Raw genomic sequence first — 26,897 nt, 5'->3', positions numbered from 1 at the left:
AAATTCAGGTACACACTAGATTCCAGGAAAATAATTTTATAGTGGGCTACTTGAAAGTGTAAGGGGAAAATGGATGAAAATAAATCACATTTGGGAAAAAAATCACATTTTTAACTGTTTTAAATAATGTAGTTACTGTCATAAATGCTGCTTTTAAAACTATTAAGGAGGTCCAAGTGTATGTGTGTGGGCATCCTTTAATTAAAGTGACATTTTCAGCTGGATTTTTCTATCCCAATAATCTGTGGTTCACAGAACATTTGATCAAATGTTATATTCTTGATAAAACCTAGGAATTTTAGCTGTGAAGTTTCTGAAAATGTTTTTGTATTCCCACACATAATACCATCAAATTACAGCAAGTTTTTGGGTTCCTTGAGGAACTCCCATAGCTTGGTGCACAGGGTGTGTGCTCTAGGGACAGATATAAACAAATGGAACACACTCCCTGGTATTCTACTCCCAGCTGATAATCCACACTATAATTTCCACCATTTTTTCCCCCAAATTGTAAATCTGAGCAAATTCCTTCATGGCCTTTGATTCAGGCTCATACCTTTACTTTGCTCTGTGTTCCTCACTTTCATGCCTTTATAAAATTTCTACCTCTTTTCACTCCAGATTCAAAGCCTTCAGTTTTTAATCCAGTCTGATTATAGAGCTATTTTCTTTTTACTCTTTCTTTTGCTTAATGCCTAGACCTTAACTCAGACCATAACCTAAAGGTAATGAAGCTTAAGCTTTAGGCCTGTCATTTGATTTGCATAGGTTCCTTCCACGGACCTGAGAGAGGCCTTAGAAATGTATTCACATGCTCATACATTTCTGTAACGTTTGCAAAAGGACGACATTTTAACTTTAATCAATTTTTTTCTCTTAGCCTATCAACTTTCTTTTCCTACACATTCATGACACCTGGCATTGGAGTGGTTTCTGACATTTTGTGGATTCAGTTTAGGGAAAATTGAGTTAAAGATACTTTTCATTTGGTCTACTGGGATTTAATTTTTGGTTCTAAGTCATTGCTGTACATGCAAGTTATTATTGCTCTCTGTCCTAGTGTATGAATGGCTGTCAGGATTAACCCTATCACTCACTGAGTGGATCCAACAGCATCTTGACATGGGTCAGAGCTGTCATCACCATATACAACCATCCTATGGCAACCTGGTACCAGAAACATGTTGGCAGTCGAATAGCACATACTTCAAAATGTATGATGAGAGAATTGAATCCATGGAAAAGCTTTCCAAATCTTAAAGCCCACACATGAAAGAAATGTGGACTTAGATTTTCCTAAATTTGACAGGAATTCTAATGTTTAAAAAGGAAGCATTTCTAAATTATTAAGAATAATTAAAAACATTTTACCAACCAAGCTTCAGAGAATATTCTTTTCAATAAAAATGATATAAAATTGGTGTCATACAAAGAGGTAAAAATATATAAGAAATGTAGTAAAAATTTTAGAAAAGTAAATATAATGGATATACAACTAATTAATAAAAATACTATATTATTTTTCTGGATTTTGTGGTGTTTTGAAATTGTGTAGCTTTTAAAAATTTGTAATGATTATCTATTGTCCTTGCTTCCCTTTCTAAATAAATATTCATGTTTGTTCCAAATTTTTAATTTATAAATTTATGTTCTTTATTTTATTTGTCAGACTCAGCAAAACCTGGAATAGAATCTGCCCTAACTCAATTAGCCCAATAACTCAAAAAAATGTAAATGACTATAATGAAGATTTGGCTAACTGTGGCGGCTAAGTGGTTGGGAACCCTGAGGATCCAGAGTGAGACTACCTGGCTCTACAATTTATTATCTGTGTGACCTTGAACAATTTACTTAACATATCTAAGCCTCAGATTTCTTACTTTAAAAGGAGGAGGTTGGATTTTGAAAATAAAATTCCTTGTAAGTGTATGATAATATAAAGAATTAAAAATATACTGGGCAATCAACTAAATAAAATAATAGAACATCCATGTTGAAAGGAACCTTGATTTTCTTATAATTCTATATCAGCTCTGTGGATTTCTCACTGCTCCTTCAAATGTGTAGGGGGAGACATGGATCTGGTATGGAAACTGACCTATCCTCCCACTCCTTAAACTAGTGTAGGTCTGCTTTTATTTATATACAGTCTATGTAAGATTTAGTTAAACAAAGCGCTCTGTGACTGTGTGTGTGTGTGTTTGAACGCCACTGCTCTTGTCCAATCCTTGTAAAAGAATCACTTGATAACATTAGTGAATATATTCAAAATTAAAAACAAGTGGTAATCTGTTCTCTATCTGATATGAATATCATATGTGGGAAAGATAGATGTTTTTTGAAAGTAAAAAAAAATAAAACCTACCACAGCAAATTCTGCTGTCCAGAACAGAGCTTACGTATTCAGTGAAAATAGGAGAACAACAAGAAGCAATTGGAAGAAATATAAACTTCCCCCCAATTCTCAGGATTATCAAGTTTCCCACAGTACATGAGACTGAGCCCCCTGTTGCTTTCTGTTTGGTTGGTTATTTTTAACTATTATTAAAAGAAAATTTGAACTCAAACAGCAGGAGGACTTTGATAGGGAGCTAATATTTGAATTTTGTTTATACATACCTAAGGGTATGTTTTATTTTCTTTAATATTTTAATTGTGCTTTTTAATTAGAAAAAAGTGACCTCTTTATACCTTCTACACAAAATGCCAGACACAATAATATTAATCCCTCTTTAACTTGACAGCTCTTAAAATATATGAAGAAACTCTATCTCCAAATATATTTAATTCCAGTTAACTATTGATTGCTTTATGGCAGGACCTAAAGATACTTTCTTTGATGTCTATAGGTCACTGAGAAGTAGAAATTAATCAGCATCTCTGAAGTTTACTTTCAATTTTAGAGACCATCATGGGCCTTTTGGTAACTCCTCCTGAGGGAAATTTTTCTTGCATTCAGAATTCCTCCTCTTTCTGTGTGTGTGTGTGTGTGTGTGTGTGTGTGTGTGTGTGTGTGTGTGTTAGCATGATTTCTTCTTCACTTAGCAATTTTCAGTATTTCATTTTCTTTCTAATCACCATTAGCTATGTGTCCTTGAAGAAATAAAACTCTTTGTTTCTCAGTTAAATACTGCTTCTTTCTTTCTTTATATATTGATTGATTGGTTGATATTTTAACATCTTTACTGGAGTATTATTGCTTTACAATGGTGTGGTAGTTTCTGCTTTATAACAAAGTGAATCAACTATACATATACATATGTACCTATATCTCCTTCCTCTTGCATCTCCCTTCCACCCTCCCTATCACACCCCTCTAGGTGGTCACAAAGCACTGAGATAATCTCCCTGTGCTATACGGCTGCTTCAGACTACCTATCTGTTTTACATTTGGTAGTATAAATAAGTCCATGCCACTATCTCACTTCATCCCAGCTTACCCTTCCCACTCCCCATGTCCTCAATTCCACTCTCTATACCTGTGTCTTTATTCCTGTCCTACACCTAGGTTCTTCAGAATATTCTTTTTTTTTTTTTTTTTAGATTCCATACATATGTGTTAGCACATGGTATTTATTTTTCTTTCTGACTTACTTCACTCTGCATGACAGACTATAGGTCCATCCACCTCACTACAAATAACTCAATTTCATTTCTTTTTAAGGCTGAGTAATATTCCATTATATATATGAGCCATATCTTCTTTATCTGTTCATCTGTCAATGGACATTTATGCTGCTTCCATGTCCTGGCTATTGTAAATAGAGCTGCAATGAACATTGTGGTACATGACTCCTTTGATTTGTGGTTTTCTCAGGGTATATTCCAAGTAGTGGGATTGCTGGATGTTATGACAGTTCTATTTTTAGGTTTTAAGGAAACTCCATACTGATCTCCATTGTGGCTGTATTAATTTACATTCCCACCAACAGTGCAAGAGGGTTCCCACTTCTCCACACCCTGTCCAGCATTTATTGTTTGTAGATTTTTGATGATGGCCATTCCAACTTGTGTGAGACTACATCTCATTGTAGTTTTGATTTGCATTTCTCTAATGATTAGTGATGTTGAGCATCCTTTCACATGTTTGTTGGCAATCTGTATGTCTTCTTTGGAGAAATGTTTCTTTAGGTCTTCTGCCCATTTTTGGATTGGATTGTTTGTTTTCTTGATATTGAGCTGCATGCATTGTTTGTAAATTTTGGAGATTAATCCTTGGTCAGTTGCTTCGCTGCAAATATTTTCTCCCATTCTGAGTGTTGTCTTTTTGTCTTGTTTATTGTTTCCTTTGCTGTGCAAAAGCTTTGAAGTTTAATTTGGTCTCATTTGTTTATTCTTGTTTTTGTTCCCATTTCTTTAGGAGGTGGGTCAAAAAGGATCTTGCTGTGATTTATGTCATAGAGTGTTCTGCGTAAGTTTTCCTCTAAGAGTTTGATAGTGTCTGACCTTACACTTAGGTCTTTAATCAATTTTGAGTTCATTTTTGTATATGGTGTTAGGTATTGTTCTAATTTCATTATTTAACATGTAGCTCTCCAATTTTCCCAGCACCACTTATTGAAGAGGCTGTCTTTTCTCCGTTGTATATTCTTGCCTCCTTGATCAAAAATAAGGTGACCGTATGTGCGTGGGTTTACCTCTGGGCTTTCTATCCTGTTCCATTGATCTATATTTCTGTTTTTGTGCCAGTACCATACTGTCTTGATTACTGTAGCTTTGTAGTATAGTCTGAAGTCCAGGAGCCTCATTCCTCCAGCTTCGTTTTTCTTTCTCAAGATTGCTTTGGCAATTCGGTGTCTTTTGTGTTTCCATACAAATTATGAAGTGTTTTGTTCTACTTCTGTGAAAAATGCCATTGGTAATTTGATAGGTACTGCACTGAATCTGTAGATTGCTTTGGGTTGTATAGTCATTTTCACAATGTTGATTCTTCCAATTCAAAAACATGGTATATCTCTCCATCTGTTTGTATCATCTTTAATTTCTTTCATCACTGTCTTATAGTTTTCTGCATACAGGTCTTTTGTCTCCTTAGGTAGGTTTACTCCTAGGTATTTTATTCTTTTTGTTGCAATGGTAAATGGGAGTGTTTCCTTAATTTCTCTTTCAGATCTTTCATCATTAGTATATAGGAATGCAAGAGATTTCTGTGCATTAATTTTGTATCCTGCAACTTTACCAAATTCATTGATTAGCTCTAGTAGCTTTCTGGTAACATCTTTAGGATTCTCTATGTATAGTATCATGTCATCTTCAAACAGTGACAGCTTTACTTCTTGTTTTCTGATTAAGATTCCTTTTATTTCTTTTTCTTCTCTGATTGTTGTGTCTAAAACTTCCAAAACTATGTTGAATAATAGTGGTGAGAAAAAGATGTTGGCTGTGGGTTCTCATATAAGGCCTTTATTATGTTGAGGTAATTTCCCTCTATGCCTACTTTCTGGAGGGTTTTTATCTGAAATGGGTGTTGAATTTTTTTGAAAGATTTTTCTCCATCTATTTACATGATCATACGGTTTTTCTCCTTCAATTTGTTAATATGGTTTATCACATTGATTGATTTGTGTATATTGAATAATCGTTTCATTCCTGGGATAAACCCCACTTGATCATGGTTTATGATACTTTTAATGTGCTATTGGATTCTGTTTGCTAGTATTTTGCTGAGGATTTTGCATCTATGTTCATCAGTGATATTGGCCTGTAGTTTTCTTTCTTTGTGACATCTTTGTCTGGTGTTGGTATCAGGGTGATGGTGGCCTCATAGAATGCTTTTGGGGGTGTTCTTCTCTCTGTTATATTTTGGAAGATTTTGAGAAGGTTAGGTGTTAGCTCTTCTCTAAATGTTTGATAGAATTCGCCTGTGAAGCCATCTGGTCCTGGGCTTTTGTTTGTTGGAAGATTTTTAATCACAGTTTCAATTTCAGTGCTTGTGATTTGTCTGTTCATATTTTCTATTTCTTCCTGGTTCAGTCTCGGGAGGTTGTTCTTTTCTAAGAATTTGTCCATTTCTTCCAGGTTGTCCATTTTATTGGCATAAGGTTGCTTATAGTAATCTCTCATTATCCTTTGTATTTCTGCAGTGTCAGTTGTTTCTTCTCCTTTTTCATTTCTAATTCTGTTGATTTGAGTCTTCTCCCTTTTTTTCTTGATGAATCTGACTAATGGTTTATCAATTTTGTTTATCTTCTCAAAAAAACAGCTTTAACTTTATTGATCTTTGCTATTGTTTCCTTCATTGCTTTTTCATTCATTTCTAATATGATATTTATGACTTCTTCCCTTCTGCTTACTTTAGGGTATTTTTGTTCTTCTTTCCCTAATTGCTTTAGGTGTAAAGTAAGGTTGTTTATTTGAGATGTTTCTTGTTTCTTGACGTAGCATTGTATTGTTACGAATTTCCCTCTTAGAAGTGTTTTTGCTGCATCCCATAGGTTTCGGTCACCGTGTTTTCATTGTCATTTGTTTCTAGGTATTTTTGATTCCCTCTTTGATTTATTCAGTGATCTCTGGTTAGTTAGTAATGTATTGTTTAGCCTCCATGTGTTTGTATTTTTTACAGATTTTTTCCAGGAATTGATACCTAATCTCATAGCCTTGTGGTCGGAAAAGATCCTTGATACGATTTCAATTTTCTAAAAATACCAAGGATTGATATGTGACTCAAGATATGATGTATCCTGGAGAATGTTCCATGAGCACTTGAGAAGAATGTGTATTCTGTTGTTTTCGATTGGAATGTCCTATAAATATCAATTAAGTCCCTCTTGTTTAATGTATCATTTAATGCTTGTGTTTCCTTATTTATTTTCATTTTGGATGATCTGTCCATTGGTGAAAGTGGTGTGTTAATGTCCCCTACTATGACTTTGTTACTGTCAATTTCCTCTTTTATGGGTGTTAGCATTTGCCTTATGTATTGAGGTGCACCTATGTTGGGTTCATAAATATTTACTCTTGTTATATCTTCTTGTTGGATCGGTCCCTTGATCATTATGTATTGTCCGTCTTTGTCTCTTGTAATAGTCTATTTTAAAGTCTATTTTGTCTGATATGAGAATTGCTCCTCTAGCTTTCTTTTGATTTCCCTCTTCATGGAATATTTTTTTCCTTCCCTTCACTTTCAGTCTGTATGTTTCCCTAGGTCTGAAGTGGGTCTCTTGTAGACAGCATATATAGGGATCTTGTTTTTGTATCCATTCAGCCAGTCTATGTCTTTTGGTTGGAGCATTTAATCCATATACACTTACATTCATTTATCAATATCCATGTTCTTATTACCAGTTTCTTAATTGTTTTGGGTTTGTTTTTGTAGGTCTTTTCCATCTCTTGTGTTTTCTGCCTAGAGAATTTCCTTTAGCATTTGTTGTAAAGCTGGTTTGGTGGTGCCGAACTTTCTTAGATTTTGCTTGTTTGTAAAGGTTTTAATTTCTCCGTCAAATCTGAATGAGATCCTGGCTGGGTAGAGTCATCTTGGTTGCAGGTTTTTCCCTTTCATCACTTTCAGTATGTCCTGCCACTCCCTTCTGGCTTGAAGTTTTTCTGTTGAAACTTCAGCTGTTAACCTTATGGGGATTCCCTTGTATGTTATTTGCTGTTTTTCCCTCACTGTTTTTAATATTTTTTGTTTGTATTTAATTTTTGATAGTTTGATTAATATGTGTCTTGGGGTGTTCTCCTTGGATTTATCCTGTATGTGACTCTCTGTGCTTCCTGGACTTGATTAACTATTTCCTTTCCCATATTAGGGAAGTTTTCAACTATAATCCATTCAAATATTTTCTCAGCTCGTTTCTTCTTCTCTTCCTCCTTTGGGACCTCTATAATTTGAATGTTGGTGCATTTAATGTTGTCTCAGTGGTCTCTGAGACTGTCCTCAATTCTTTTCATTCTTTTTTCTTTATTCTGGTCTGTGATAGTTATTTCCACTATTTTATCTTCCAGGGCCCTTATTCGTTCTTCTGTCTCAATTATTCTGCTATTGATTCCTTCTAGAGAATTTTTAATTTCATTTATTTTGTTGTTCATCATTGTTTGTTTTTTCTTTAGTTCTTCTAGTTCCTTTTTAAACATTTCTTGTATTTTCTCCAATCTATTTCCAAGATTTTGTATCATCTTTACTATCATTAATCTGACTTATTTTTCAAGTCGACTGCCTATTTCCTCTTCATTTGTTTGGTCTTTTGAGTTTTTACCTTGCTCCTTCATCTGCTTTGTGTTTTTCTGTCTTCTGATTTTGCTTAAATTACTGTGTTTGTGGTGTTCTTTTCGCAGGCTGCGTATTTGTAGTTCTCGCTGTTTTTGGTGTCTGCCCCCAGTGGGTCAGTTTGGCTCAGTGGCTTGTGTTGGATTCATGGTGGAGGTGACTGGTCCCTAAATATTGCTTCTTATAGCATATTTCACTACTTTCTCTCTCTCCCTACTTGCACCTGAGTGTTCCAATTCACCACTGTTTTATTGGGAAACTTCCTACGCAAGTTAAATGGCTCTATTTATGTGCCCTGTAATAGAAGTTGATTTTATTTCTTCAACAAAATTTTCAGCACATGCTGTCCAACTGTTCCTCTAGCGACTGCCACAAGGACCCAATAAATCCCCTTATACACTTGCATCCCTTCCTGGGGAGAAGTATTGTGAGTGGAGTAACTCTGGTAAACTAAGCAGTTTTACTAAAGAGTCTAAGTCTTTGAAAAATAACATGTGAGGCAGCCAGTGTTGGAACTTTGTGTAGTCTCAATATTTAAATTGAATAGAGAGTATATTATGAGATTCACCATATTATTAAGAGACAGTGTAAAGATTTTTGTTTTGTTTTGTTTTACTCGTCAACCTAGTAGATTAAGGATTCTAAAAAAAAACAGATTAATTGAAGAAAAATTCAGAAACTCCATTTAATCTACACATCTGAGTAAATTATTAATATTAAGGGTATAGAGACTTTAAGAGAGCCCTAACCATTTTCCCACAGCTGCAAATACATTTCCTGAAACAATCAAGCTCTCTCCTTATTTGCAAGAAGTATGATGAATTAGTGGAGAGTGAAAAAGTCAACAGTTTTACAAGAGCTTTACAAAATATAGATCACATGTACCTACAACTTGAAACATTTAGGAATTCAGTGAAAACATGGATTCCAATGGCTATTCATAATAGTTAGAACTCAACAGATGACAGTGCACATAAGTGCTGGTGAGCAGAAGCCAGTTACCAAATTATCATGACTCTTTACAAGCTCCTAGGCTTGAGATGATCACCAGGAGAGAAAGGAGTAGAAAAGGAATCCTATAATTATTTTATTTCCATGTGTAATGCTTGAAATACTTGGAATATTTTAAAATGTTGCTTTTTGCCATCAGCTGGAATTGGGGCTAGAAATAGAAACCAAGGTGAGTAAATGAAAATACAAGGGAAATAACATTTTTTTCACACCATTATAAGTGATCTGATAATTCATAATGATGATAATGATAAGAAAAACACTATTAAACAACTATTTGCTAGTAATAGTTTGAACATTATAGTTTTTCTCAATATATGAATTTTCCTTTTTGTTAATCTAGTTTCTTTCACTGCATTAAGAGTAAGTCAGGAAGATGTGGTAAGAAGGAGTGGGTATGATGTATATGAAAGTTCCTGCCAAACAAGAAATGTAGAGATTGAAAGAAAAGTGAAGTTCCGTTTAAAGGGTGGAAGTGGAGGCCAAGTTTTCAGACCTGAATATTTTGGTTTACCATCACAGGGGTGTATGTTAGACTCCACTGAAAAATTTTTGGGGAATTTCGGAACTGCACATAATTTGTCAGGGCAGAGCCTCAGACACCCTTAAGACCAGTGCCCAAGTGGGGCAGCAAAAGCAATGTAAGAATGGTGGTAATAGGAGGTTATAGCAGTATGTTACAATTCCTCTTTTTTCTTCCTGTTCCAAGTATGATAATCCAAGTATTTGAAGATTCTGAGTATCCATGTAGGAAAGGCAGAAGTAAACTAAAAAATAGGGATTTAACAAGAAAAGATTTTCAGAGCAAGATTAAGTTAGTTGAAGGAAAAATTGTTTTGAATTTTTAGTCAGAATATGTAAATTACAAGTCCATTCTTTTATCAAGCTAATAGTTATAATTTTTGAGTGACTTCCAGATTTTTAAACATTATTTCTTTTAATGTCTTCTGTTAGTAATGTTATTTCCAAACTATTTTTGATTGTCTCACTCACAGTGGTCACATGAACTTCTTACTGCTTGTCATCTATGTTGACTTTGATCTGTGGGAAGAAATTAGGGGTGTTGCTATCAATCAGAGGATTTAAGATTCAATGTGGAGTGCAGGGCTTCTAGAATGGCAGAGTGAGGACCTCTGTATATCTGCTCCTTCATACAATCAATGAAATACTGACAAAGATTGTCAAAACAAATTTTTTCAGAACTCTAAAATTAATCAGATGTATGAAACCACATGAGGAGTATTTATTCAAGAAAATTAGCAGGGTTTGTAGCTTTTTATTTTGACCTATTTTAATCCTCCTGTCTCCAATTCTGTAACAGTTTTTAGGAGCTAACAGCTCTGCAGCTCCTGAAAGGGAAGACTGGTTAGGAGATCCTCAAAAAACCCACTCCCAAAGCACTGCCACCTGTGATTTGTCTGGCAACTCCCTTAAAAAACCACAATTCATTGTGCATTGTTGTTATTTGACCCTGGGAAGGAGGGGAAAGTTTATTGCTAGATTTGCCACATTAGCTAAAATGTTCAATTTTAAACAAAAATTATGAGACATGCAAAGAAACAACAAAGTGTGTCCCATATGTAGGGAAAGAAGCAGCCAAGAGCAAAAAATGTCCTGAGAGGATTCAAATGTTAGACATAGTAGGACAAAGATTTTAAATCTACTATTATGAATAGGTTCAAAGACATAAAGGAAACAGTGTCTAATGAATTAAAGTAGAGCATGAAAACACACAGCCTGCCCATCAGCAAAAGTTGGGGGACTTAATGGTTCAGGCATTTAAGAAAATTTCCAAACAATTATTAGATGACTATTAAGTGAAATAAACAGAGATTTAGGTAGCTGCACACATGAAATACAGACTTTATAGAATTAAATGAAAGTATGACAATAATGTCTTACCACATAGATAATATCAATAAAAAGAAACTGCAAAAAAAGATCCAAATAGAGATTATGGAGTTAAAAAGTACAATAACTGAAATAAAAACTTCACTAGAGGTTCAACAACAGATTTGATCTGGCAGAAGAAAAGTTTGGCAAACTTGAAGAAGATATATCAATTAAGATTATCCAGTCAGAGAAGAGAAAGAATAAGAATGAAAAACATGGACAGAGCTTCAGAGACCTATGGGACACCACCAAGTATACCAGAATCAACACAATGGGAATCCCGGAAGGAGAGAAGAGAGAAAAGGGACAGAGAATATTTGAAGAAAGAATAACCAAAACTTCCCAATTTGATGAAAAACATTAGTCTACTCATCCATACAGGTAAAAATGACTATTATATTCATCTAATGACATGGCTTTTAAAATCATGCCACACATTTCTGGATCTTCTCTATTCCTTTTCATTTATGTTTGATAACTGGTCAGTTTTATCCAGCTAATAATACATTGCTACGAACAACTTACATTAAGCAAACAAAACCCAATAACTTTTTAACTTTTTCCAACTATTTTCTGTGAAGCAGTTGGTTTCTTAGGCACTTGGTCTACCTTCCAAATTATTTCAGGCAACTGATATTTCAAATGTTTTGCCACTAAAAATGTATGTCCATTTAAAAATCTGTGATATTATTTCCTTGTCATCCCCTGTTTGGTTGCTAAATCAATGACATTTTTTTTAGGATTTGGTTATAATACCATGCCATTTCTGAATACTAATTCTTTATTATTACATCTGAAGTACACACTTTTAAATGATATTAAGTGGGGAGCTAGTTTTCTCAAAAGTATTTCTTAAAATTATCTACTAAATTAGTGCTTTTCCAACTTTTTTTTTTGCTACAACACACAATACCAAAAAAAAAAAAATTTATAATGTGATCAGTAAACATGCACACATAAACACAGGCATAACAGATGAACCAACAGAATATCACGCCTAAACTGGGACTGTTTCTGTCAAACCTACATATATGTGAGTACTCTGAATTCCCTATCTACTACTAAACTGATTTTTCACAATAGATTTTTTAAAAATACTGAACATTTAACAATGGCATGGTAGCGGGTTAGTCCCTTGAAAACTTAGAATCAACATGAATTTTGTTTCTTGATTATGGTATTATATTTATTAAATAGTGAATTTAATGATTAAAAGTAAATAAGTATCATCCATCATAAGAAAACTATGTTTTATTTAAAATTACATATGCATCTTTTCACTTAAAATTTATATTCTCAAATGTTAAATTACATATTCATTTGCTCTAACTTTAATAGTACCTAAAAATCAAGAATAAAATAAGACATCAATCATTTTATTGTCTAAAAGAGGTTTTTATTATTATAATGACTAATAATGAGAGATATAATCTTAAAATTGAAGCACTGAGTTTTATATAAAAAGAAGGTAAAGGCACTATGTAATATCCTAAAGTTTAAAGTTTCATGGAGGTACCTCTTTATCTTGGAAAGAGAACAAATTATAAAGATTACTAAGACAAAAGAGACCATCATCACTTATCCTTAGCAATGCTGAAAAAAAATGGAAATACAAATTTGGAAGCTCAAAAATTGAGGATTTTTTGGTTTGTTTGTTTCTTTGTATTTATGTGGTAGTCTCTCAGTGTGCAATCTTTTTTTTTTTCCAGAGCCTTAACACATTTACAGTTTATTTAATAGTCAATAGTCAACTCATTGTTGGTCACTTCTCATCCAAATGGCAACTCAAGGACCTAGATCATTCTGCCTCTTTCACCTCTTCCCTTCTCTGAGTTCTTGGAGTCCCCCCATTTAGCCAATGGATAGGAAAAGAGAATGGATGGTTGTACACAGGAGAGATCTTTTAAAGGATAGGCGTGGAAATGTCAGGCATCACTGCTGCCCATATTCTATTGAACAGAACTCAGTTTCATATAGCTGTATCTAAGTTCAAGGAAGGCTTGAATATGTCATATAACTGTGTGCCCAGGGAGCAAGAGGATAACAATTTGGTGAACAACGGTGGGAGGGAGGGAGACGCAAGAGGGACGAGATATGGGAACATATGTATAACTGATTCATTATGTTATAAAGCAGAAACTAACACATCATTGCAATCTTTTTTTTAAGGCCCATTCACAGGACGCTATTTGAACACAACGCTGTGTGGAAGATGCTGAGAACAATTCCAGATTTAACCTCTCATCTAATTGATGAGCATCTGAAAACATTTAGTAAGAATGTCATTTCTGAAACCTGGGTAAAAAGAAGCACATGTAACAGACTAATCTGGAGGGAAATTTGGCAAGACCAAATGTGTATCACTATTTTGAGTTCTCTATCATTATAATATTCATAATTTCACTTGACATGTTAAAATGTACTGTTTGGATGTATTTCATTTGTAAAGTTATAAGTAGTGAAATGAATAACATTTCACATTTTAGTATTTATGTTTTAAAGATATACAGTTGTGTTTCTCGACTTTGAGCATGCATCAGAATCCCCCAGAGGACACACTGAAATGTGTTGCTGTATTCAACCCCTAAAGTTTCTGGTTCAGTAGGTTTTGGATGGAGCTTAGTTTGCATTTCTAATAACATTCCAGAGGATGCTGCTAGTCTGCGCACCACACTTTGAAAGTCACTCGTTGATATACACATTTAATAACAATCTAGCTTTGGTTTTCATGGTTAAGACAGCAAGTGGTCAAAGTGATTATTTGACTGATCCAGATACTGAGAAAAAAACTCTTCAGATAGATTTTAGTTTAGTTTCCCAATTTTAATTTCTAGTCCCTTTACTAAGGATATATTGGATGCATTAATAGAAGTATTTTGTATTTTAATTTTTTGGGGGGTGGCATATAAATAAACAACACACAGAGTCACACACAAACCTAAACCAACAGACTTCAACATCATTTTTTTGCATTTACTGAGTGCCTATCAGAAAAAAAGGAACTAAATTTATTTAATACACCTTTGGGTGAGGAACATCCCTTATTTATTCCACACAGTATCAAATAAAAGTAGATATTATTATTATTCTCTACAGATGAGGACCCTAAAGCACAAAATGTCATGTGGAGTGGTCCTGATTAGAACTGAATTTCAATCACACTTTAGCCTTAATGCTAAATTATTCTCCGTTCACTATGCCACTGTTTTTATAAAGTGGTTCATCAGGATCATGGCATTTGAAATAAAACTGGAATTTTGGAGAACATGTGTCTATTGAAAATACTTACATATTTTCAGTTTCCGCAACAGTCCTCTCTCATAATTAGTTTCATTTAATCCAACATCAAGCAGTGAAAATTAAATCATAGGAGTTTTGCAGAGGATAAATGATTCTGAAAGGGAAGAAAGAACAAACATTCAACAGGGTTTTGTCATTAGCTTGAGGATAGTAATTAAAAAATTAATTCATTCTATCATAAATTTCTGGAATTATACTTTTTATGGTAAAAAATATGTAAGCAACCGAAGTATCCTTTAATAGAAGACAGAATATATTGTGATACACTTATTCTCTACAATTCTAGTCAGGGTTAAAAAGAATGAGGTAGATTTATATACAGTGATGTAGAAACTTATTAAGGATAATAAAAACAGAACAATTGCAGAATTATATAAATAATATAATATAAAACCTGAAATTATATGTGCATGTATATACATATAAAAATACACAGTAAAAACTACATAGAAGTAGATCCAGAAGGATACTACAAAAATATATATTTAAAAAATTGTTACCTTCATTCAGGGGAGAGGAATTGAGGAACAGTGAAGGGGAACAGTTAACTCTTTCTTCTACATATATTTGTGTTGAATTTTCCACAATGAATGTATATTTATGTGTTAGTGTTTGTAAGTAGTTATTTATTTTTTTCAGAAAGCTTAGAAACTAAAATTAAAAGAAAATGTATTCTCAAGGTATCTTAAAAACATGTGTGATTAACTATTAAAATATGAACTTTCAACCCTTGACAAATATCAACTTTAATTTGATCATTTATACTAAATAAGGCTTTGCAATTCATATTTCAATAATGCATATTTTCAAACACATTAAAAAATTTTGGAATTCTCTGTGTTTACACCTACCTGTGCTGCAACCCTTCTTTTGAGTTTTAAGACATCTAATTCTGACAGCTCAGATCTGTTTCACTATCACAGCAGTCAATTCATTAAATATCTGATCTTTGTAAATCTCTTTGTTCATCCAACTTAAAAAACAAGTCCAACCAGGTGTCTTTCTTTTTCCCTTTTCTTTATTCATGGATGCATTTCCCTCCCTCTGCTGTTATTTAAAGTATTCCCCCTAGTAACTCCTCATCACCATGCTGCTGACTTTCAATCTGCTGCTGAGGCTTTGGTTTCTTTCCTGCAATCCACACAGCTGTTTGCACCTTCTGGTCTCTTTTCTGGCCATAAGTTCTTTGGAACTTCATTATTTAAGACAGAATCTTAAACTTACCATTACTCAGCCTCTCGTGCATTGTTTTCTTAAACAATAAAATACTAACAAGGATAACAATTTTATGATTTCAAATACTGCATAACACACCTACATATTTCTAGTTTAAGTGAAAATGGTACTAAAACATGATTACTATAAGATGACTATATATAAAGCTTACTTATATCACTATAATAAAATACTTTATACAATATATATTACGTATGGTAAACTCTATATGCCATATAGATGTATAGATATAGTTTACTTAATAGATATAGTTTACTTAATTCAAATTATCTCAAGAGTTTTTCATTGGATCTCATTTTATGGCCTGGGCAGAGGATATTTTTATGATTGATAACATAAAGCTCAGAGAGCTAAAAGAATCAGGAATTAGAACCAGGAATTAGATACCAGATAAAAAATTCTTTAATATCTGCCTGTATATTAACCTTGAAATATTTCTATGAAATGACTGATATACGGGTTTTTGTCTTTTAATATATATATATCTTGTTTACTGTTTTCTTTACTTGAAGTCCACTGAGTCTTGCAGTGTTATTTCTCTCCTATTTCTTTCATTTTATCATTTTACTCTTACTTTTTTATGAGGTTATATCTCAAAAACACTGTAACTCCTCATTTAAAAAATACTATATTTTTAATGATGAAAAATATTTTTTGATTACTAAAACTTTAACATTTCTTAGCCTGCATAGACTTTATTTTCTGTCATGGTTTAAATTTCATATAACATATAAAAACACAGTAGCTAAACCTCATGAAAAATTTAGTGGGCATCTTTTCCATATATAAATTAACCATAGTCCAAACAACATGCTTTTACAATAGAAGTAATAAAATATTTAGTCCTACTATAAAGACCATGGCTCCCTTAAAGGCAAACATGGCCTTGAAGAGTGTATATTGATTCTATGTGTGGATATGCTTTCACTGCACTGAGGTGTTCCCTATGGTTCATGAAGATTCATCCTTGAAAACTGCATTAACTTTCTCAAAACTTCACAATCATCTCTTGGATAGGGGAAAGTAGAAATGGACTTGGGACCTCAAAATGTAGGTAAACACTTAAAACATTTTTCTGGAGATTTAATATGAGATTTTAAGTATTTTTAACTAATTTAAATATTGTAATTAGGTAAGTGTTGTTCATCTGTATTTCTAAAAGTTCATTAATTAAAGTCAGCCAAAATTTTTACAAATAATCTTTCCATCGGTATAATTTTCATTATTTATATTCATTTTGAAATTTATAATTTATTTAAGTTTTTTAATAGTAATTCCAACAACCTAAAAATGTATTATATTCACTGAATAACCAGCAAAATAAAACATTTAATACATGTAGATAATTTGACCTAGCATGACAATTTTTGAATTGGAAGTTGAACCTAGGAATATATGACTCTCCCAAGATTACATAATGAACACAACAATTGGACTAAATCCAGGTCTCCTAAACCAGCCCTTGATCCATGTATAGTACCTTATTTTAAAAAGAAAAAGTAATCAATATACAGTAAACCATTTAAAATGGTATCTACCTAAATACCTAAATGTAAGACTGGAAACCATAAAATTCCTAGAAGAGAACATAAGCAGAACACTCTTTGATATAAATTGCAGCAATTTTTTTTTGAATCTGTCTCCTAAAGCAAAGGAAATAAAAGCAAATATAAACAAATGGAGCCTCATCAAACTTCAAAGCTTTTGCACAGCAAAGGAAACAACTGACAAAACAAAAAGACAACCTACTGAATGGGAGAAAATTTTTCAAATAATATGACTGTTATATAAATGGAGTTACTATCTAAAATATTTAAGTAGCTCATACAACTCAACATCAATAAAGAAACAACCCAATTAAAAAAATGAGCAGAAAACTCGAATAGATATTTTTCCAAAGAAGACATACAGATGGACAACAAGCACAGGAAAACATGCTCAACATCATTAACTGTCAGGAACTGTAAGTTAAAACTACAATGGTTATCATTAAAGAGACCAGAAATAACAAATGTTGGCAAGGGTGTGGAGAAAAGGGAACCTTTGTACACTGTTAGTAAGAATGCAAAATGGTGCAGCCACTATGTAAAACAGTATGGCAATTTCTCAAGAAACTATAAGACCCAGCAGTTCCACTTCTGAGTATTTATCCAAAAAAAAAAAAAAAAACCAAAACACTAATTTGAAAATACTAATTTGAACACTGCACCATGTTCCTAGCAGCATTATTTACAATTGCCAAAATATGGAAGGAACCTGAGTGTCTGTCTATAGATGAATGAGTAAAGAAGATGTGATATATATATATATATATATATATATATATACACAAACATACAAACACACACACAATGGAATACTATTCAGCCATTAAAATAATATTTTGCCATTTGCAATAACATGGATGGAGTTGGAGGTTACTATGCTAAGTGAAATAAGTCAGAGCAGGAAAGACAAATATTATATGATATCACTTATATGTGAAATCTAAAAAATATAACAAAAAGAAAAAGGATCACAGATATAGAGAACAAACTAGTGGTTACCAGTGGGGAGAAGAAAGGGGAGAGGGGTAAGATAGGATAGTGATATGGGGTTAAGAGGTACATACTACTTTGTATAAAATAAATAAGCTACAAGGATATATAGTACAACACAGGGAATATAATCAATATTTTATAGTAACTAGAAATAGAATATAACCTTTAAAAATCGTAAGTCACTATGCTGTACATCTGAAAATTATATAATATTGTACATCAACTATATACCTCAATAAAAAAGGGAAAATGTTATCTAATATTAATAAAAGTTTTTCTTTTAAAATACAGCCCCCTTTACCGTTTCAAATACAGTCATCATCTTTTATATAAATGGAGTTAGCAGCTTCCAGAATAGCTTTATTTGACTGCTTTTAAAAGTAATTTGAATATTTATGAGATACTTTCTGACCAAAAATTTTTTCTATGGATCTCAAATTCCCTATATTACTTACATTCCTTAACGGCCTCCTTAATATTATAGATATTTTTATAAAGTAAATGTGAAAATTAATGCATTGTAAGCAGAAATTCAGTCAAATTCACTGTCACTGGGCCAAGGCTGAAGGAAGATTTTCTCTAGAGGAATTGAATAGTTATATTCATCAGTAAGGTGAACATGTTTTATGGATAGAGTTAAGTGAAATTCCAAAAATATCCACACAGAAATTGTGTTCAGTGTGAGTAATAGAGAACTAGAGGACACTAGTTTATAAAAACTTTCAGGTTTGTTTATGTTACATAATGAGAGGTCACATGGTCTCAGGTGAGGCCTCTGAAATTCTCCTTGCATTTTCCTTAATTGTAAGATGCTTGCTTCAGCTCCAATATCCTATCACTGTTCTAGGTAGCAGGGAAGGGGTGGTGTGCGTATGTGGAAAGCAAAGATACTCTCAATGTTTTATCAATCAGAATGATGTCACGTGGCCACACAAGTAAGAGTTTCTGGGAAATTCAATTTTTAAACTGGCACATACAACACCCCATAAAATTGTGGTTTTGTTACTAAAGGAAAAGGAAAGATTTTATATTGGGTAAGTAACTAACAACCCTTGCAATAAAATTATTTCCCACAGTGGATTTCTTTCCATAGCTCTTATTCTATACTAAGAAGTGTCAGTTACTCTATTTAAAAAAAAAACAAACAAACAGAATATAAATGTATATATTAGAATACACCCTTTCCCCAACTTGTCTTCTTCTCTATGTAATTTCTCAAGACCATTACTAGTCTTACAAACTATTATTATCTTTTCCCTACACAGTGTACTTATTACAATATAGTTCTCATACAGCTCACACAATAGCTATTAAAAAGCAATGATTCTGGTACATGACTCTTTTTGAATTGTGGTTTTCTCAGGGTATATGACCAGTAGTGGGATTTCTGGGTCATATGTTAGTTTTATTTTTAGATTTTTAAGGAACATCTATACTGTTTTCCATAGTGGATATATCAATTTACATTCCCACTAACAGTGCAAGAGGGTACCATTTTCTCCACACCCTCTCCAACATTTATTGTTTGTCGATTTTTTGATGATGGCCATTCTGACTGGTGTGAGGTGATACCTCATTGTAGTTTTGATTTGCATTTCTCTAATGATTAGTGATGTTGAGCATCCTTTCATGTGTTTGTTGGCAATCTGTACATCTTCTTTGGAGTACCAAGATATTCATTGCAGCACTATTTACAATAACCAGGATATGGGAGCAACCTAAGTTTCCATCAACAGATGAATGGATAAAGAAGACATGGCACATATATACAATGGAATATTGCTCAGCCAAAAAAGGAAATGAAATTGAGTTATTTGTAGTGAAGTGGGGAGACCTACAGTCTGTCATACAGAGTGAAGTAAGCCAGAATGAGAAAAACAAATACTGTATGCTAACACATATATATGGAATCTAAAAAAAAAAAAAAAAGGTTCTGAAGAACCTTGGGGCAGGACAGGAATAAAGATGCAGACGTAGAGAATGGACTTGAGGACACAGGGAGGGGGAAGGGTAAGCTGAGACGAAGTAAGAGAGTGGCATGGACATATATAAACTACCAAATGTAAAATAGATAGTGGGAAACAGCTGCATAGCTCAGGGAGATCAGCTCCGTGCTTTGTAACCACCTAGAGGGCTGGCATAGGGTGAGAATGAGACACAAAAGGGAGGTAACATGGGGATATATGTATACGTATAGCTGATGCACTTTGTTATTCAGCAGCAACTAACACAACAATATAAAGCAATTATACTCCAATAAAGATGTTAAAAAAATAAAATATATTATTTTCTCAAAAAATAAAATTAAAAAACAAAAGCGATGTTTACACAGTGCCCTTGACACACAGATTAGAAGTTTAATAAGTGATATTGTGCTACCCAGGAAGAATCTATTTTAAGCCCCGGCATCCAAACAAACGCAACCCTTGCTTTAGAGGAGACAAAAATAAAAAATCAATCTCCTATAGTCATGATGTATAGATGGTAACCAAAAGAAACCCACTAGTAAGGACTCAGTTTAGAAAAAAGCAGAGAAGGCAAGAAGTTGGCATGTCATAGGGAATAAAACAGAAACACAACTGTGCATTAAAATCAATTTGTAAAGTTTCTATTTACAGCAAGTTAATAAGCAAATTGAAAGAAAAGTTCTTCTCACAGCGCTTGAACAATTTGCTCTGATCCTTTGAAGAAATGTAAAGGACTGAGAAATGGAGAAACACCATCCATTTCCAAAGATCTTCTTCTCAAAAATGACAGGCTTCAGAAGAAAAAAAAACTGATTTATGTTTCATTCAAAATGCTCACAAATGAATAAATCTGCTAGATCTACAGTAACATAGTGGAACTTTATGTAATGGGATCAGATGACAGATTGTGGTGAGTAACAATATGAAGTAGGATATATACTGAAAACAACACTTTTTCCTACTAATGAATAATTTCCCTTTTATTTTTTTTTTACATCTTTATTGGAGTATAATTGTTTTACAATGGTGTGTTAGTTTCTGCTTTATAACAAAGTGAATCAGTTATACATATACATATGTTCCCATATCTCTTCCCTCTTGCGTCTCCCTCCCTCCCACCCTCTTTATGCCACCCCTCTATGTGGTCACAAAGCACCCAGCTGATCTCCCTGTGCTATGCAGCTGCTTCCCACTAGCTATCTATTTTACGCTTGGTAGTGTATATATGTCCACGCCACTCTCTCGCTTTGTCACAGCTTACCCTTACCCCTCCCCATATCCTCAAGTCCATTCTCTAGTAGGTCTGTGTCTTTATTCCTGTCTTACCTCTAGGTTCTTCATGACATTTTTTTTCTTAAATTCCATATATATGTGTTAGCATACGGTATTTGTCTTTTTCTTTCTGACTTACTTCACTCTGTATGACAGACTCTAGGTCTATCCACCTCATTACAAATAGCTCAATTTCGTTTCTATTTATGGCTGAGTAATATTCCATTGTATATATGTGCCACATCTTCTTTATCCATTCATCCGATGATGGACATGTAGGTTGTTTCCATCCCCTGGCTATTGAAAATAGAGCTGCAATGAACATTTTGGTACATGACTCTTTTTGATTTATGGTTTTCTCAGGGTATATGCCCAGTAGTGGGATTGCTGGGTCATATGGTAGTTCTACTTGTAGTTTTTAAAGGAACCTCCATAGTGGTTGTACCAATTCACATTCCCACCAGCAGTGCAAGAGTGTTCCCTTTTCTCCACACCCTCTCTAGCATTTATTGTTTCTAGATTTTTTGATGATGGGCATTGTGACTGGTGTGAGATGATATCTCATCGTAGTTTTGATTTGCATTTCTCTAATGATTAATGATGTTGAGAGTTCTTTCATATATTTTTTGGCAGTCTGTATATCTTCTTTGGAGAAATGTCTATTTATGTCTTCTGCCCATTTTTAGATTTTTTTTTTTTATTTGTTATTGAGCTCCATGAGCTGCTTGTAAATTTTGGAGATTAATCCTTTGTCAGTTGCTTCATTTGCAAATATTTTCTCCCATTCTGAGGGTTGTCTTTTCATCTTGTTTATGGTTTCCTTTGCTGTGCAAAAGCTTTGAAGTTTCATTAGGTCCCATTTGCTTATTTTTGTTTTTATTTCCATTTCTCTAGGATCTTGTTGTGAATTATGTCATAGAGTGTTCTGCCTATGTTTTTCTCTAAGAGTTTGATAGTTTCTGGCCTTACATTCAGGTATTTAATCTATTTTGAGCTTATTTTTGTGTATGGTGTTAAGGAGTGATCTAATCTCATACTTTTACATGTACCTGTCCAGTTTTCCCAGCACCACTTATTGAAGAGGCTGTCCTTTCTCCACTGTGCATTCCTGCCTCCTTTATCAAAGATAAGGTGACCATATGTGTGTGGGTTTATATCTGGGCTTTCTATCCTGTTCCATTGATCTATATTTCTGTTTTTGTGCCAGTACCATATTGTCTCGATTACTGTAGTTTTGTAGTATATAGTCTGAAGTCAGGGAGCCTCATTCCTGCAGCTCTGTTTTTCATTCTCAAGATTGCTTTGGCTATTCGGGCTCTTTTGTGTTTCCATACAAATTGTGAAATTTTTTGTTCTAGTTCTGTGAAAACTTCCAGTGGTAGTTTGATAGGGATTGCATTTAATCTGTAGATTGCTTTGGGTAGTAGAGTCATTTTCACAATGTTGATTCTTCCAATCCAAGAACATGGTATATCTCTCCATCTATTTGTATCATCTTTAATTTCTTTCATCAGTGTCTTATAATTTTCTGCATACAGGTCTTTTGACTCCTTAGGTAGGTTTATTCCTAGATATTTTATTCTTTTTGTTGCAATGGTAAATGGGAGTGTTTTCTTGATTTCAGTTTCTGATTTTTCATCATTAGCATATAGGAATGACAGAGATTTCTGTGCATTAACTTTGTAACGTGCTACTTTACCAAATTCATTGATTAGCTCTAGTAGTTTTCTGGTAGCATCTTTAAGATTCTCTATGTATAGTATCATGTCATTTGCAAACAGTGACAGCTTTACTTCTTTACCAATTTGGATTCCTTTTATTTCCTTTTCTTCTCTGATTGCTGTGGTTAAAACTTCCAAAACTATGTTGAATAAGAGTGGTGAGAGGGGGCAACCTTGTCTTGTTCCTGATCTTAGTGGAAATGCTTTCAGTTTTTCACATTGAAGACGATGTTGGCTGTGGGTTTGTCATATATGACCTTTATTATGTTGAGGAAAGTTCCCTCTATGCCTACTTTCTGCAGTGTTTTTATCATAAATGGGTGTTGAATTTTGTCGAAAGCTTTCTCTGCATCTATTGAGATGATCTTATGGTTTTTCTCTTTTACTTTCTTAATATGGTGTATCACGTTGATTGATTTGCATATATTGAAGAATCCTTGCATTCCTGGGATAAACCCCACTTGATCATGGTCTATGATACTTTTAATGTGCTATTGGATTCTGTTTGCTAGTATTTTGCTGAGGATTTTGCATCTATGTTCATCAGTGATATTGGCCTGTAGTTTTCTTTCTTTGTGACATCCTTGTCTGGTTTTGGTATCAGGGTGATTGTGGCCTCGTAGAATGAGTTTGGGAGTGTTCCCCCCTCTGCTATATTTTGGAAGAGTTTGAGAAGGATAGGTGTTAGCTCTTCTCTAAATGTTTGATAGAATTCACCTGTGAAGCCATCTGGTCCTGGGCTTTTGTTTGTTGGAAGATTTTTAATCACAGTTTCAATTTCAGTGCTTGTGACTGGTCTGTTCATATTTTCTATTTTTTCCTGATTCAGTCTAGGCAGTTTGTGCATTTCTAAGAATTTGTCCATTTCTTCCAGGTTGTCCATTTTATTGGCATATTGTTGCTTGTAGTAATCTCTCATGATCCTCTGTATTTCTGCAGTGTCAGTTGTTACTTCTCCTTTTTCATTTCTAATTCTATTGACTTGAGTCTTCTCCCTTATTTTCTTGATGAGTCTGGCTAATGGTTTATCAATTTTGTTTATCTTCTCAAAGAACCAGCTTTTAGTTTTATTGATCTTTGCTATCATTTCCTTCATTTCTTTTTCATTTTTTTCTGATCTGATCTTTATGATTTGTTTCCTTCTGCTAACTTTGGGTTTTTTTGTTCTTCTTTCTCTAATTGCTTTAGGTGCAAGGTTAGATTGTTTATTTGAGATGTTTCCTGTTTCTTAAGGTAGGATTGTATTGCTATAAACTTCCCTCTTAAAACTGCTTTTGCTGCATCCTATAGGTTTTGGTTCATCGTGTCTCCATTGTCATTTTTTTCTAGGTATTTTTTATTTCCTCTTTGATTTCTTCAATGATCACTTCGTTATTAAGTAGTGTATAGTTTAGCCTCAATGTGTTTGTATTTTTTACAGATCTTTTCCTTTAATTGATATCTAGTCTCATAGCATTGTGGATGGAAAAGATACTTGATACAATTTCAATTTTCTTAAATTTACCAAGGCTTGATTTGTGACCCTAGATATGATCTATCCTGGAGAATGTTCCATGAGCACTTGAGAAAAATATGTATTCTGTTGTTTTTGGATGGAATGTCCTATAAATATCAATTAAGTCCATCTTGTTTAATTTATCATTTAAAGCTAGTGTTTTCTTATTTATTTTCATTTTAGATGATCTGTCCATTGGTGAATGTTGGGTGTTAAAGTCCCCTACCATGAATGTGTTACTATCGATTTTCTCTTTTATGGCTGTTAGTATTTGCCTTATGTATAGAGGTGCTCCTATGTTGGGTGCATAAATATTTACAACTGTTATACTTCTTCTTGGATCCATCCCTTGATAATCATGTAACATCATTCTTTGTCTCTTCTAATAGTCTTTATCTTAAAGTCTATTTTGTCTGATATGAGAATTGCTACTCCAGCTTTCTTTTGGTTTCCATTTGCATGGAATAACTTTTTCCATCCCCTTACCTTCAGTCTGTTGTGTATTTAGGTCTGAAGTGGGTCTCTTGTAGACAGCATATATATGTGTCTTGTTTTTGTATCCATTCAGCCAATCTGTGTCTTTTGGTGGGAGCATTTAGTCCATTTGCATTTAAGGTAATTATCGATATGTATGTTCCTATTCCCATTTTCTAAATTGTTCTGGGTTCGTTATTGTAGGTCTTTTCCTTCTCTTGTGTTTCTTGCCTAGAGAAGTTCCTTTAGCATTTGTTGTAAAGCTGGTTCTGGTGGTGCTGAACTCTCTCAGCTTTTGCTTGTCTGTAAAGGTTTTAATTTCTCCATCAAATCTGAATGAGATCCTTGTTGGGTAGAGTAATCTTAGTTGCAGGTTTTTCTCCTTCATCACTTTAAATATGTCCTGCCAGCCCCTTCTGGCTTTCAGAGTTTCTGCTGAAAGATCAGCTGTTAACCTTATGGGGATTCCCTTGTGTGTTATTTGTTGTTTTTCCCTTGCTGCTTTTAATATGTTTTCCTTGTATTTAATTTTTGACAGTTTGATTAATATGTGTCTGGGAGTATTTCTCCTTGGATTTATCCTGTATGGGACTCTCTGTGCTTCCTGGACTTGATTAATTATTTCCTTTCCCATATTAGGGAAGGTTTCAACTATAATCTCTTCAAATATTTTTTCAGTCCCTTTTTTGTTCTCTTCTTCTTCTGGAACCCCTATAATTCGAATGTTGGTGTGGTTGGTGTTGTCCCAGAGGTCTCTGAGACAGTCCTCAGTTCTTTTCATTCTTTTTTCTTTATTCTGCTCTGCAGTAGTTATTTCCACTATTTTATCTTCCAGGTCACTTATCCGTTCTTCTGCCTCAGTTATTCTGCTATTGATCCCATCTAGAGTATTTTTCATTTCATTTATTGGGTTGATCATCACTGTTTGTTTCAACTTTAGTTCTTCTAGGTCCTTGTTAAATGTTTCTTGCATTTTCTCTATTCATTTCCAAGATTTTGGGTCATGTTTACTACCATTATTCTGAATTCTTTTTCAGGTAGACTGCCTATTTCCTCTTCATTTGTTAGGTCTGGTGGGTTTTTATCTTGCTCCTTCATCTGCTGTGTGTTTTTCTGTCTTCTCATTTTGCTTATCTTACTGTGTTTGGGGTCTCCTTTTTGCAGGCTGCAGGTTCATAGTTCCCGTTGTTTTTGGTGTCTGTCCCCAGTGGCTAAAGTTGGTTCAGTGGGTTGTGTATGCTTTCTGGTGGAGGGGACTAGTGCCTGTGTTGTGGTGGAGGAGGCTGGATCTTGTCTTTCTGGTGGGCAGGTCCACGTCTGGTGGTGTGTTTTGGGGTGTCTGTGGACTTTTTATGATTTTAGGCAGCCTCTCTGCTAATGGGTGGGGTTGTGTTCCTGTCTTTCTATTTGTTTGGCATAGAGTGTCTAGCACTGTAGCTTGCTGGTCGTTGAGTGAACCTGGGTTGACTTGCTGGTGTTGAGATGGAGATCTCTGGGAGATTTTTGCTGCTTGATATTATGTGGAGCTGGGAGGTCTCTTGTGGACCAGTGTCCTGAAGTTGGCTCTCCCACCTCAGAAGCACAGCACTGACTCCTGGCTGCAGCACCAAGAGTCTTTCATCCACACGACTCAGAATAAAAGGGAGAAAATGAAAGAAAGAAAGAAAGAAAGAAAAAAAGAAAGAAAGAAAGAAAGAAAGAAAGAAAGAAAGAAAGAAAGAAAGAAAGAAAGAAAGAAAGAGGGAGGGAGGGAGGGAGGGAAGGAAGGAAGGAAGGAAGGAA

The 26,897-nt window shown here is 34.0% G+C and overlaps 1 protein-coding gene across 1 annotated transcript in view; it reads left to right on the top strand.

Annotated features, from left to right (window-relative positions):
- The window catches only part of CNBD1 (cyclic nucleotide binding domain containing 1), a 387,744-nt gene that overhangs the window by 257,214 nt on the left and 103,633 nt on the right, over window positions 1-26,897 (top strand). Inside the window, 1 exon segment of the mRNA XM_027089778.1 lies at window positions 13,280-13,425. Coding sequence (XP_026945579.1) covers window positions 13,280-13,425 — 146 coding nt within the window.

Source organism: Aethalodelphis obliquidens, unplaced genomic scaffold, assembly GCF_003676395.1.
Source record: "Aethalodelphis obliquidens isolate GAN/ISIS:26980383/991018 unplaced genomic scaffold, ASM367639v1 scaffold68, whole genome shotgun sequence".
NCBI classification, from domain to species: Eukaryota; Metazoa; Chordata; class Mammalia; order Artiodactyla; family Delphinidae; genus Aethalodelphis; species Aethalodelphis obliquidens.
Note: the sequence above shows the minus strand (reverse complement) of the source record. Positions and strands in the feature narration are given on the sequence as shown.